This window comes from Heterocephalus glaber, unplaced genomic scaffold (assembly GCF_053883595.1).
Source record: "Heterocephalus glaber isolate CG9 unplaced genomic scaffold, H.glaber_assembly_v1.0 deba00000071, whole genome shotgun sequence".
Lineage (NCBI taxonomy): Eukaryota > Metazoa > Chordata > Mammalia > Rodentia > Bathyergidae > Heterocephalus > Heterocephalus glaber.
Genome location: NW_028258137.1, coordinates 5,742,005 through 5,756,072, shown reverse-complemented (window position 1 = coordinate 5,756,072; position 14,068 = coordinate 5,742,005). Strand labels below are relative to the sequence as shown.

The following is a 14,068-nucleotide window of genomic DNA, read 5'->3' as shown; positions in this document are numbered from 1 at the left end:
AGCCTCAGAGTTCTCGGGGGGTGGGCCGGGCAATGCTGGCTGTGGAGTAGGGGAAAGGCTGGGGAGGGTCCCTGGCAAGGCGGTGGCCTCAGCCTTCGGCGGTGTGGAGGAGGTCCATATGAAAGCCCCTCAACATGGGATCCCGTCCTCCCAAAGGCGATGACCAATGAGCTGCTGTTGCTCACTGGCTCTGTGGCACCCATGGTCTCCAAGCCTGTCGACAGGGGTGTAAGGGAGAAAATATTTCTTTTTTGTGTGTGAGTGTTTTTGTTTTCTGGTATTGGGGATTGAACTCAGGACCTTGCGCTTGTGAGGCAGGTTCGGTGCCACTGAGCTAAATCCCCAGCCCTTAGGAGAAAATATTTTGGTTTTGGTTTTGTGTTTTAAGACAAGGTGTCACTATGTAGCCTAGACTGGCTTTGCACTTATGGTGATCCTCCTGCCTCAGCCTCTCAAGTGTTGGAATTATAGGCCTGTGTCACCACACCTGGTTTAAGGAAAGAATTTATTTATTTATTTATTTATTTATTTATTTATTTATCTATCTATCTATCTATCTATGTATCTATCTATTTATTTTTGGCACCTGGGGTTGAATTCAGGACCTCAAGCTTGCCAGGCAGGTGCTGTGCCACTGAGCTACATCCCCGGCCCACTAAGGAAGGAGTTTTAAAAACAGCTTTGTCACCCTGGGGCTGTGGCTCCATGGCAGAGCGCTTGCCTGTTGTGCCTGAGGCCCTGGGTTCCATCCCCAGTACCGCCAAGCAAAAACCCCAAACCCCACATATGACACAATTCACCCATCTAAGCTGCACAGTCCGGTGGCTTTAGCACAGAGAGCTGTTCAGCCACCACTGTGATTGATTTTAGAACATTTTTACCACCCCAAAGAGAGACCCTGTACCCCTTACACCCATGTGGCCCTCGTTCCTTGGCAAACCCCAGCTACTGCCTGTCTCCACAGAGCTGGTGATTCTGATGGGAGACTGGGGTGCTCAGAGAGGCTCACACAGCCCGGGAAGGGCAGCCTTGGGACTTGGAGCCAGAAGCCGCACCTCCAGCTCCGAAGCTCAGCACCCTCCGATCTTCCTGGGGACAGTGCCAGAGAGGCGGGCGCCTCCCCCCAGCTCTCCTCTGGTCCTCACAACGCCCTCGGATGCTGGTGCCAGTGTCACACAATCTCCGGAGGAAACGGGCACAGAGAACTCGGGGTCCAGGGCACCAGGGCTGCTGGCGGGTGGAGGACGGGGTGGGGGGAGTGTGTGCCATCGCAGACAGGTGAGGGGCCAGAGTGGAGCTGAGATCGCGCTGATGAAACGACGCATTTCTTTCAGGTTATCCTCCTCCCCTTTCTTTTTATAGGAAAAGGAAAAAAGTCCCCTCCACCCTTTGAGGTCACTTCCTGACCCATTCACTAATCTGTAGAGGCTCCAAAAGCACTTCTCCCCTGCCGCCCAGACACCTCCTGTTCATGCTGGCAACAGGGGCAGAGCCCGTGGGCCCTGCCACCACTCAGGCCAAGTCCAATCCTGCTGCCACCACCCATGGACGGGGCACCTGGAGCCTAGGACAGGTGGCTGGCAGCGGGGCCTGTGTGCCCTGAGCGTGTGGAGCGGTTGCCCTGGGAAGTTAGCATCACTTCATATCCGTGTCCTCTTGGAGCCAGGGTTGACACCTCAGTTACCTTCATTTTAAACAACCAAGTGGAAGTTTGAGGAAGAGCTAGGAGCCCCGAACACCCCGAATTCATTGCTCTGGATTCCTTTAGTTGTTCCTCTGGGGAGGGGGCGTGGTCTGTAAAATAACGAGGCAAGGAAGAATTAAAAATATGAAAAAAGAACAAAGCAAACTCCTGTCTCTAGGCCCATTACCTCCGACACCTGGACCTTTAACTCCAGAAATGCTGTGGGTTCTAATTCACAGATGGAAACAAGAGTTCTTAAAACTGAAGTATTTTCTTTCTTTTTTTCTTTCTCTCTTTTTGCCTTTCTCGCTTCCTTTCTTTCCTTCTCTCCTTCTGTAGTGCTAGGCATTGAGTGCAAGGCTTTCATCCTGATCTACATCCCCAGCCCTTTTCATTTTTTATTTTTTATTTTTTTATTTTTTTTCCCTTTTTATTTTTTGAGACAGGGTCTTCCTATGTCCGTAAGTTGCCCAGGCTGGGCTCAAATTTGTGATTCTCCTGCCTCAGCCTCCCAGAGTGCTGGGATCACAGGCTCGAACCACCAGGCCCAGTTCAAGTGTTCTTGTTTGATTCCCCGGGAATCCACGTAGGGTTGGTGATAATTATATGTGTGTGGCCGTACTGATCTGTCACGTACATTGTGCAACATGTACCAAAAGAGAAGTTTGAGAAGACTGATGGAAGTAAATACAAACTGAAGTTTAAAAGACAAAGAAACAAGACAAAGAAATTGGATTCTTTGGTCATTTATTCCAGGGACGGCGGCTCTGTGGTTTCAGTGGCTGGCGTCATAACAAGCCTTTCTGGGCCCCTTAAAAACAGCAGAGCCAGGGTCTGTGGTGGTTGGCACTGGTTCTCCCCCTTCCCCTCCCCTACTGACAGGTGTGAGTTCATGGTAAACAGATCCCCGGGGTCCGTTCACAGCAAGAGGGACACTCCAAGATCCAAAGATGCCTCCACTGGGGAGTCTGAGGCCAACTTGGGCCACAGAGTGAGTTTAATGCCAGCTAACTACACAATGAGAACTTGTCTAAAAACAGAACAAAACAGCCCAAAACAAGCCAGGTGTGGTGGCGCATGCTTGTAATCCCAGCACTCTGGGAGGCTGAGGCAGGGAGATCACAATTTAAAGTTCAGCCTGGGCAACTTAGTGACATAGCAAGACCCTGTTTCAAAGTAAAAAATTAAAAAAGGGCTGAGGATGTAGCTCAATGAGAAGGCCCTGGGTTCAATCTCCACTACTACAAAAACAACCAAAACCAAAACCAAAACAAAACAACAAAACCAGAAGTGACCCTGCAGTGCTGTGACATTACAGAAGGTGACTAAAGCAGGCTGCAGTCACAACAAAGGCAGCTTCCATCAAAGATGCACCGGAAGGGTTAGAATAAACTTGCTTCATGAATCTCGAGAATGGGAGAAAGCAATTTTCCCTAAAGAACATTTTACATTCTCCGAAAACGGGACGTCAGTTATTGTCTGATGTTCTTTGTTCTGCTCACATTTCGCAGAAGGAGAGACCGAGGCTGCGCTATTTAAGTGTCCACCTAAGGTAATACCAGGTGGCCTGGCTGCAGCGCGGCCTGACTTCAAATGCAGGCCGTGAACAGGAGAGCAATCAATGCGCGCAAACCCCTGTAGGCAGTAGGCGCTCCACTGATGCGCGTCACCTGGCCGAGTGGCCCGGGCCGGCGCGCGGGGAGGGCGGGGCTCCGGGCGGGACTCGGGGTGTCAGGCGGGCGGGTGTGGGCGCGCCCCGGCGGGGGGGGGCGGTGGCCCGGGTCACGTGGCGCGGCCGCGGCGAAGCAGAAGTAGCGCGGGCGGCGCAGGGCGCGCTCGGAGCCGGAGCCCGAGCCCGGAGGGGGCGCTGCACGGGGACCCGAGCCCGAGGCCGGCACGGCCAGGTAAGGGGAGGCGGGCGGGGCGCACGCAGAGCACCTGGGACCCGCGTCCTGGGCACCCGCGCCTGAGCTCAGGCGGGCGAGAGGCGGGAGGGGTGGGCGCCGTCGGGCTCCGGCCTCGGTACGGGCCGGGTGGGGGAGCCGTGGGTCCCGGCCCAGCTCCCAGCCCCCAGCCCCTTCCTCTCCCCTGGCGGCGCCACCTGCCGGGTCCCTGCCCCCCCGCCGTTCGTGGCTCCCGGGTTTGAATGGGATTCGGGCGGGGAGGGGCGGCTCCGGGTCAGGGGGTCCCGGTGCCGGTGCGCTGGCTGTGGGGACCCCAGGACTGCTCTTCCAGTCTCCACAGGTGGCTGCTGCGTGGACGGGGGGGAGCGATGCGGGGCGGGCGCGGCCCGTGTCCCCGAGGCCCTGGGCTGCTCAGGAATTCGTGCCCCCCCCCCCCCCCGCCCCGTACGCACAGCCCCGCGCACGGCCGTGCGTTTTCCCGGTCACGTTTGGGAGCCCCAAGGAGGCCACTCCACTCCGGTGCTCACCCCAGGGAAGTACGGGGGAAGATGGGCTGAGTCTGGGCAGGGGGTTGAGGCTAGGGGTCCCGCAGACGTTGGGGTCACCTGCTCGCGAACAGTGAGGCGCTGCTGGGTTGAGGGGGCTGACGTGGCGCGGGGCAGCAGGTGGCCGCCTCGGTCAGGACCTGATTTGAATTTCAGTTCCGCCTGTGTGACCCCGGGCACGATGCAGACCCCCGCCCCCGTCTTGGTTGCTCCCTTGATGCTGCAGCGTCCCCCCCCCCCCCCCAACGCTTTCCTAGCTGGCTTGAGAAGCGGCCCTCCGTGGAAAGGGAGACCCCGAGGTCCCAACTATTTGCCTGCAGGCCCCCCCCCCCCCCGTGGGCACAGGTTATTGTCCTTAGTTTCAGTTCTACCGGGAGGCCTTACAGGACCCAAACAGTGACCTCCCCCGATTGCAAAGTCGCAAGGGCGCCTGGAAAGCAGCGGCGCAGGGGAGACTCATTCCTGCGCAGCTGATGCGGCAGCTGCCCCTGTGGCCCCTGCAAGGCTGGGCACGTGGACCCCGCGCAGAGCCCCTTTTCGCTCCCTAGGTGGAGCCCGTGGGAAACCGCTGGGGAGAAAACTTTTGGGAACGCTTAATTTAGAAAACAGTAAAAACCGCAAAAAAGAAAAGCTCATCCACGTCACCACTTCCATCCTGGGCCGGCTCCCAGCCCGCGATGGTCTGCAAGCTCCTGGCCTTGCGAGCAGAGCCTCACAAAAATGCGATTATGCTACAGGCAGTGCTCTGCAGCTTTCATCAAAGAGCTGTGAATCTTTGCGGGTCAAATTGTTTATCAGGAACCCTTATTCTTTTCATAGCTTCCGAGTGTTAATGTGCATGTTATATTGTATACTTAAGGGGACCCCCCCCCCCCCCCGCAGTGGTGGGCAGATTTGGTTTCTATGTTACAAATGCTGCTTATGTGAACATTTTTGGGCCTGGCGCTTTGTGCATGCGTGTGCTTGCCGGGTCAAAGCATAGGCTTGTTTTACATTTTTGTTTGTTTTTTGAAACAGGGTCTCACTATGTAGTTCAGGCTGGCCTTGAATGCACTGTGTAACCCAGGCTGGGCTGGAACTCACTTGATCCTCCTGCCTCCAGCCTCCCGAGGGCTGGGATTATAGGTATATGTGCCACACTGGGCTGTTTTACAGTTTAAAAGATGCTCACAGGTGGTTCTAAAAGAATTTTTTTGAACCAATTTATACTTCATCCTGTGGTGGTCCACACTGCTGGGTTCCTTTGGTAAAAATGCATGGCCTGCTGATGCTGCTGGGGTATAAGATACAGCAGCCAATGGGGGCTCTGCTCAGGGGTTCAGTTCTGCTGGGTTCAGGTCCCGAGAGCACTGAAGAGGAGAAATCTTCCCTGTTTCATGGTTTGAGGTTCTTGTGTATCAAGAGTTTATTTCAAAGTGAAAGACTTGAAATGTAAAAGTGATAAAGTGGCTTATTCTATCCCAGCCATGTTTGTATTATTTTACAAAGTTACCCGTTGAGGATAAGAAACGGAAATGAGCCTCTTTCATTTAAGAGAAAAAGCAGAAGCAAGCTAGAGGTTGCTGTGGAGGCCGGTCCCTTCCCTCTGCTCAGGGGACCCCCCCCCCCCCCCACCTTGCCTTGGGCACTGAACTTTGCACTGTGGAGAGCTAAGTGGGGAGCTGGCTGGATTTGGGTGTCGGACCCCAGAGTCCCTGAGCCAGGTTGTAAAGCAAGAGGCCTGGGTGCCTTGTCTGGGTTTTTGTTTCACTGCAGGCATTGCAAAGCAGCTTCAGTTTTCCTGCTCTGGTCCTGCTTGGGCTGCCCTCTAGACCCTGAAGTGGAGGACTCAAGAGTCAGGTGCCCAGGGCAGTCAGCACAGCGCACAGCTTTGCAGTCTGGACCAGGTTCAGATCCCAGTTCTGCCACTTCTTGTCTGTGTGACCTTGGACAAGTCCCTTGCTGTTTCTGGAAGGGGCAGGGGCTGCTAATTTAATGTCTGGCCAGATTCTGTCTCAGGATTTTGAATTCCAGAAAGCAGGTGCCAAGGAAGGGGGCTGGGACTGAGACTAGGGTCTGAGTCCCGGTGCGGTGCGGTGTCGCCACCTGTCTTCTTGCCCTTCATGGAGTAAGTGCACCTCTCAGGACTTTATTTTCCCCTCCAGCATTTCTCACTGAGTCAATGAGATCAGCAGGCTTTGCACCCAATTAGGAGAGGATGGGGCGCAGCCTTCTTCCAGTCTTCCTGGGGGATGGCTGGAGGCCCTTTCAGGCGCCTGTCCTGAGGCGATGCCTTGGTGCTCAGCAGTGAGCTTGCTCTGCAGACCCTGCCAGTCCTGCCTCATTGGACAGGCCCCTTCCCTCCTGCCTTGTCCTTTTTACAGACTGGACTCGGGCACCTCCTCCTCTCGGAAGCTTCCTGAGGCCCATTCTGAGGGGGCCTTGCTGCTCCCTGTCTCCTCCCCAGTTGTGTCTCTACTGCTGCCCTCACCTCCGCACTGTCTGTTGGGTCCGCCTCCCAGGAGGCAGAGCAGGTGTCATTAATGATGTTGCCAGCACGACCGCCCTTCTGTTACCACCTGCAGTGGAGGGAGGGAGGAAGGGCCAAAGGGCAAGGCCTGGCCTCTCCCCTGCTCCTCGTTTGCATCCTAGTCCCCAGCTCAGGCCTGGCCTAGAGTTGACCCTTGATTAATGACCATACCAACCTGCGGTGAGGTGAGCATGCACAGAGGCCCTGCTTAAAGACCAGGTAGGGTCCTGTGCATTGCAGCCTGAAGTCCTCCCCACTGGCCTTGACCCAGCTTCGCTCTCATTTTGTAACGGAGGAAACTGAGACCCAGCTTTTAGCAACTTGGGGAGGCTGAGCAGGCTGGAGGCCTCCTGGTCTTTGCTGGGGAAGCACCCTCTAGAGTGACTTTGTAACCTTGGGTGTGCAGAGTAACAAGGGTGCGGGAGGATGCAGAACAATTGGTGGTAATAGTCATACTGGCTGAATCTGAGGAGCGCTCAGCTGTGTATCATTGTATTAAGGGCCTGAGATAGCATATCCTGTTTAATCCTTAGAACAAGGTAGGTAATATTGCCTTCTTCTGGGTGGAAAAGGCCCTGGAGGGTTTGGGTGACTTGTTTGTTTGTTGGTACCAGGGATGGAACTTGGGACCTTGCACTTGCAAGCCAGACGCTGGAACCGCTGAGTTAACCCCCGGCCCTGTTTGTTTTGTTTTTTAAGACAGGGTCTTGCTGTGTAGCCCAGGCTGGCCTTGAACTCACGGCAGTCTTGCTGCAGCCTCCTGAGTGCTGGGATTACAGGCATTCCCCACCATACCTGGGCCAAGTGACTTCTTGTAGTGTCTGCAGCCAGCATCGAGGCGGGCCTGCAGGTGTCATGGAGCCCTTTGTTCTTGATGCCACCTGGGGTAGATGCTGTGGCCTTGGGTGTGCAGGGGGCAGGACAGGTGAGAGGTGCAGAGGAGGCCCAGGGCACTCCTGCAGGGTCTTGAGCAGGACAGCGGCATGATATGTTCATGTTCTGGAACGAGCGATCTCTGGCTGAAGCGGGGAGACCATGGGCAGAGACCCTGGGGTGAGCTGGCAAAGGGGAGGCCAACCCGCCCAGCCAGGACCTCCATCTCCAGGCTCGCACCTGCAGCAGGACTTGAACTTGAGGCTGCTGAGCCTTGATATTTCCTGCCCTTTGGGCCTCATTTCCATCCAGAGCAATCAGTTGCTCCACAGACCCGTTCTGAAGATTTTTTGGTTTTGTTTTCCCCAGCCTGATTTTGCTGAGGAAATAAAGGGATGGTTAGAAAGGCAGGTTGGAAATGGATGCTGGCATTGGGGAGGCAAGCCTGGGCTACTTTGGCTATTCAAATATTCTTTGGGGAGAGGGGTCCCCACCCCCGGGCCAAGGTGATTTGGTTATTCAAAGCTGGCCTAACAGTCAGGTCATTGAGGTCAGGGGCTCCTACCCCACCCGGACCCCATTTAAACCTCTCTGCCCTGCTGACTTCTCCTAAAACTCATCCTGGTAGGCAGGAGACAGGATTTGGGCCCCTGACACCCTTGTTCTGTTAACTAACCCCTCTCAGTTGATTCAGACCAATTCACTCCCTTCTTCTGCTCTTCCAGCCTCCCATCCGTTTCTCCTGCCTCCTTTCTCTTCCCCTGGGTGGCCGACAATGACCACCATGGTCGATGTGGACGCCCTTCCGGAATACGAGAAGAGTCAGATCAAGCGAGCCCTGGAGCTGGGGACGGTCATGACGGTGTTCAGCTTCCGAAAGTCCACCCCTGAGCGGAGGACAGTCCAGGTGATCATGGAAACGAGGCAGGTGGCCTGGAGCAAGACTGCGGACAAGATCGAGGGCTTCTGTGAGTACAGTCAGGCCCAGCATCTGCCAGACCAGTGCCTTTTCATCTTTCTGCCTGTAGTGGCTACAATTGTTGCAGTGCATGTTGGTTTGATACAATTGTTTTAAAAAATCAGAGGGGTAGGACTGGCATTTGCCTAGTAGCAACAAAGTGTGACAGTGTTGCCCCTTTTATAGGGCTGTACCTGAGTCCTCCAACTCGGAGATGATATTCTACCAGGCCCAGGGACCCTGTGGTTCCACGCTGGTCTGCTGTCTGCCCCTTCTAAGGATTGACAGTAGCCAAATGCTGGCTGCATTTCTCTGCAAACCACAGTGGCGACAGGCCTTCATTTGGGATCCAAGTTCAGAGAGCTGTCACTGAGCTGCAGCTTTCAAATCAAGTTTTGGTTCTGGTGCTGGATGGAGGTGCCTCCTTTCTCCCCGACTTCCCTTCCCTCTGGCAGTTGGCTCAGTTTCTGAGGTTTCTGAGACTTTAACAAATGGAGCAGGAGCACAGTAAGGAATTTTCAGATGCATAGACTTGCTTTAATTTGTCTTTTTATTAACTAGTTATCAATAGAAAAATTAAAATGTACCCTCTGGAGTCAGAGCATCAAAGAAGTTGTAAATGTCTCTCTCCAGCCCCTCATTCATGCCTTAAAGACAAGCTCATTACCAGTTCCTTTTGTCTTGTAGGAATATCTTCTGTGTGTGTGTGCGCGCGCGTGTGTGTGTGCGTGCGCGCAACTCATGAACTATCAAGAAACACTCCTGCACCTTGATTTCACTTAATAATTAGCTCAGGGAGGCTCCTTATCAGCATTTATCACTCTGCCTCATTCTTTCTTGGTTACAGGAATGTCTGGGCACATTGTAAAGGTTTAACTGAGAGGTGGACAGTTTCTGGTGTTTCCAGTCTGGGTCATTAACTACACTAACTATGCTTTGCATTTAAAAAAAAAATAGCTATTTTATTGAGATGTAATTAACTTGCCATGCAGCTGACCATTTCAATGCTCAATGCAGTGACTCGTGTAATCACCAGTGTGTGCAAGCACCAGGACTTTCAATTTTAGAACAGTTTCATCACTTCAAGAAGAGGCCGCATCCCTTTGAGTCATCCTTCCCCTCTGACCCCCTATCCCCAGCCCCAAGCTGTCATTAATCTGCCTAGTTTCTATAAATTTCCCTGTTCTGGGTATTTCAAATAAATGGAATCTTACACTGTGTGGCCTTTTGTGGCTTTTCCCCCACACCGTAATGTTGCCAGGGTTTATCTACTTTGTAACGTGCATCAGTTTCATTCCTGGACAGCACCGCAGTATAGGGATAGTCCGTAATTTGTCCATTTATCTGTTGACGACCATCTGGTTGCTTCTACCTTTTGGCTAATATGAGCAGTGCTGGTATGAATATTTATTTATTTATTTTATTTTTTCTTTTCTTTTTTTTCTTTTCTTTTGGTACCAGGGATCAAACTCGGGTCCTCATGCTTGCGCAGCAGGCGGCGGAACCACTGAGCTAAATCCCTGGCCCTGGTATGAATATTTGATTAGAAGTTTCTGAGTGGATGTATGTATTTCTTTTGTGTGTTTGATTTTAAATTTTTATTAGTACATGTTTGCAGTATATAATTACTTTCATCATAGGGAGTTGGTTCATGTATATAACACATCTTAATGTTTCTGTTTCTTTTGGGTATATGCCTAGGTGTGGCATTGTTGGGTCTTGTGCTAACTCTGTATAATCATGTTTGTTTGTTTATTTATTTTTGAGAGACAAGATCTCCCTCTGTAGTTCAGGCTCTCCTGTCCTTGAACTCACTATATCCCCTGGGCTGGTCTTGAACTTGCATTGATCCTCCTGCCTCAGCCTCCCCAGTGCTGGGATGACAGGCATGCACCACCATGCCCAGCTCTGTGTGATCATTTTAGGAGCTGCAAGGCTGCTTTCCAAAGAGGCTGCCCAACTTGCCTTCCCATCAGCTGTGTTGGAGGGTCATCCTGGGGTTAGAATTGTAGGCGCACCTGTGAGTGTACCCAAAGGACTATTTCCTAGGAGACATATTTCCGAGGTCAAGGGTATAGCAGATTGTAACTTTGAAGGGCAGTTTGACAACACCCCACCAATGGGGCTGCTAGGTCTGACCGTGCTGTTCCCCAGTCTACCCACCTGCCAAGCAAGTGGAGATCCGGGGAGCCAGGCCTAGTTCTCCACCGATCCCATTCTGAGTGACACCAAACAGCTCCCAGAGGTTTCTTCCTGCCTCAGAGCCAGCAGTTTCCAGGTGACAGGGAGCTGGAAGTCAGGCCTGAAAATGCCAGTGTGTGGAAGCAGCTAACTCCCCCACCTCATATCACTTGTGTTCATCCCCTCCACCTCCCAGGTAGCCTGGAACTGTCGCTGCTGGGGTGGGGATGTAGGAGGGACCAGCACTGGTGGCAGATACAGCTGTGCCACACCAAGAGTGGACACCAGGTCTTTTCTCTCCTTGACCTGTGGGTCCTAAGCCTGGCCGACCGTCAGAAACACCTGGTTACAGCTACTGATGTTTTCTCCAGAAGCTCATTCTGATGGGCACAGGGTTTGGCTTGGAGCCTTTGGCCTGTATTGCGGTTCTCCCTACCCCTTTTGTAAAATCGGTTGATTCTATTCCACCTGTCTGATGGAGGGAGCCTCATTATTTCCGCTTCCTCCTGGAAGCGCCTGGTGATCCTGATCACCAGCCAGGTTTCAGTTACACCACTTCCCGGCCTTTCCTCCTCCTTCCTCTCTTTTGCTCTACCCCATTTGAATGCCACCTCTCTCAGGTACTGTCCGAGGTACCGGAGATACAGCAGTGATGAACTAGACTTGGACCCTCACAGAACCTGTTGGTGATTAGGTCCCAGCAGGTGGGGCTCCATTCCCAGCAATCTTGGTTGTGCTTTGCCCTGTGACCTTGGGCTGGTGACCTCCCCTTGCGGAGCTTCTATTTCCTTATCTGTAAATGGGAGCCACATGGGTGCCCACCCCACAAGGTTATAACAGGGGCTCAGCAGGTCCGTGGTGTGTGTGGGTGCTCAGGCATGGGGTCCTGCTGCTCTTCCAACTTTTGCTGCTGCTGCTGCTAATGAATGGAGTCCTGCTCATGTAGGACTTTGAGGTCTGGTTTCCATGTCTGAGCTTTTTCTGGCATTTCTGGTGGGCAATAGGGACCATTCACAGGTTTTGGAAAGATGGGCAGAGTGACTAGATTTGTGACTTTGAATATGCCATGAAGTCCTGTTGGAGATGCTAGTGTTTGTGGAGCGACGGAAAAGGCCAGTGTTGGGTTAAAGACTTAGAAAGGGTGCTCTCAGCTGGATGTGGTGGCACACGCCTCTAATCCCAGCATTCTGGGAGGCTGAGGCAGGAGGATTGCAAGTTTGAGCCCAGCCTGGGCAACTTATGGTCTTAGTGAGACCCTGTCTCATAAAAGGGTTGGGGATGCAGCTTGGGGTGAAGGCCCTGGGTTCAGTCCCCAGTGTGGTGGGGGGATCCTTCTGACTGCTCTGAGAGAGCAGGCCTGTAGGCCGTGGGTGAGGACAGTTGGTGCCACCTTTCCAGTCTCCTGCTGTAAAGGGGGACATCTTTGGGGCAACCTCCTGCTCTAGGAACCTCAGAGTTTCTAGATTGCAAGGACTTGCTGGTCACTGTGTGGCCTGCAGGGGACAGGCACCCCCGAGGGCCACATGGGCATGTTATTTGGGGTTCTTGGCATGTGCAGTGTGACTGCACACGTATCACAGCTGCTGTGCTCACAGTCACAGGGATTTTGTCCCCCTTCTGGAGGAACATTTGGCAGCGTCTGGAGACATGTAAGCTGGGGGCAGAGTGCAGCGTGGACAGGTCAGGGATACTGTTACATGTCCAGCAAGGCACAGGACAGCCCTATCACAAGGAATGGTCATGCACAGAACATCAGCAGTGCTGCAGTTAGACCCTGCTCTGAAGGCCCTGTGTGCTTGCTTAGAGCTATGGAAGGTCACTTGGTAAACAGGGGTCTGTCGCTTGTGTTCAGCCCCTCTTTGCCATCAGACTGGGTGCTGAGGCTCTGCTGAGAGAGGAAGAGGAGGAAGGACAGAGCACCAGCCTGAAAGAGGGGGGACAGATACAGAACTGGATACCAAACCCTGTAGGACTGTGTTTGGTATCATGGCTGGGTATGGGAGGAGCATGAAGGGCTGGAATCTGTCTTGAGGAGGTTAGCATGGAATTGGGGGGGGCCTCATAGTGGAGGAGCTGAGGGTGAAAAGTTGGGGGAGGGGTTTTCCAGGTAGCCAGTGCGGATGGCATCCCAAGGTGGAACCCATGGCTGCCATATAATGCAGATGAGTAGATTTATAGTCAGGGACCTGGTCAGGGCTCAGCCAGGTGATTCTTCTGCTCTTTGTGACCTAGTCTGAGGTCATATGTGGTGCTCAGTGGGTGTCACCAGGTGTGGAAGGCTGTGGGACCTTCACTCACACCTGGTCCTTGATGGTGACAACTGGGACACTGAGTTCTGTCGGACCCTTGACCAAGTGTGGTCTGGGGCAGACACTGCAAACTTACGAGGTTCCAGGAAGTCACTTACACCAGCCCAGGTCAGTCAGCTCAGCTCAGTTCAAGGAAAGAGCCACTCCCTCATGGAGAGGGTTGGTGTGCATATCCAGGGTAGCAGAACCTGGTGGTGGCCACCTGAATGAAGTAGCCACAGAATGAGGAAGACTCTGATGCCAGAGTTGTGGATTCCATTTCTGCGCTGCCAACTACTGGAGGTACAGAAGCAAGTTACTTTACTACTTTGTGCCTCAGTTTCTCTGTTAATTATGATGTGATCATAGTTGTTCCTATCTTATGGGGTGAGAATGAAATGGATTTTATTCAATGTACTTTTTTTTGTATGTGGGAAATACCACATCATTGCAAATTAATAAAATACAAGCAAAAAGAAGAAGTAACTGGGTGTGGGTTCCCAAGCCAGGCCACCTTTGAGCTGCTGTGCATCTTGAGCGAGCTACTTGTCATTTGGTCATCAGTGCCCTTTCCCTTTCCAGGGATGTGACTTTGGTGTCACTGTAACACATGCCTTAGATTCAATTTACAAAGAGCATAAAGATTCGCTCAGGGTTTTAGAGGTTTCATTAGTGATCCATTGGCCCCATCGCCTTGGGCTTGTGGGGTACAATATGGGGCTATGGGGCGTGAATTGAGAGGAAGACAGAGGAAGAAAGGGCTGGGGTCCCACTGTTCCAGCCGAGTGCCCACACCCAGTGACCTGAAGACCTCCCGCCAGCCACCTGCCCTCCGGAGAGTGCCATGGGCGGGGACCATGCCCTAGACACAGCGGCTAACTCTAGCAGCGAGGGGGCTGGGTGAGGCCCTGCTGGATTCCTTCCCTCTGGCCCTCTGAGCCGAGCAGGAGTCCGGAGTGCAGGGAGGAGCTGTGTCGCTGCCAGGATGGGCTGTGTATGTGGTTTTTCCCCTTCTGAGGGTCCCAGCTGAGCAGTGGCACGTAGGAAAGCGCTGGCTCTGGGCCCTGTCCGAGTGGAGCCTTAGTGTCCCCTTGGATCTGGTTCATTTGGGAGGCCTGGCAGGTGG

The 14,068-nt window shown here is 53.2% G+C and overlaps 1 protein-coding gene across 2 annotated transcripts in view; it reads left to right on the top strand.

Annotated features, from left to right (window-relative positions):
• The first annotated feature begins 3,494 nt into the window (after nt 1-3,494).
• The window catches only part of LOC101715321 (1-phosphatidylinositol 4,5-bisphosphate phosphodiesterase gamma-2), a 137,256-nt gene continuing 126,682 nt past the window's right edge, over nt 3,495-14,068 (top strand). The window contains exons 1-2 of one of the 2 annotated variants that reach the window (XM_087203664.1): nt 3,495-3,588; nt 8,241-8,483. In XM_087203664.1, the coding sequence (XP_087059790.1) occupies nt 8,291-8,483 (193 nt within the window). In that variant the 5' untranslated portion in view covers nt 3,495-3,588; nt 8,241-8,290. Of the gene's footprint in view, nt 3,589-5,030; nt 7,493-8,240; nt 8,484-14,068 lie in introns of those variants that run through there. The other variant, XM_087203635.1, reaches the window with a different exon arrangement.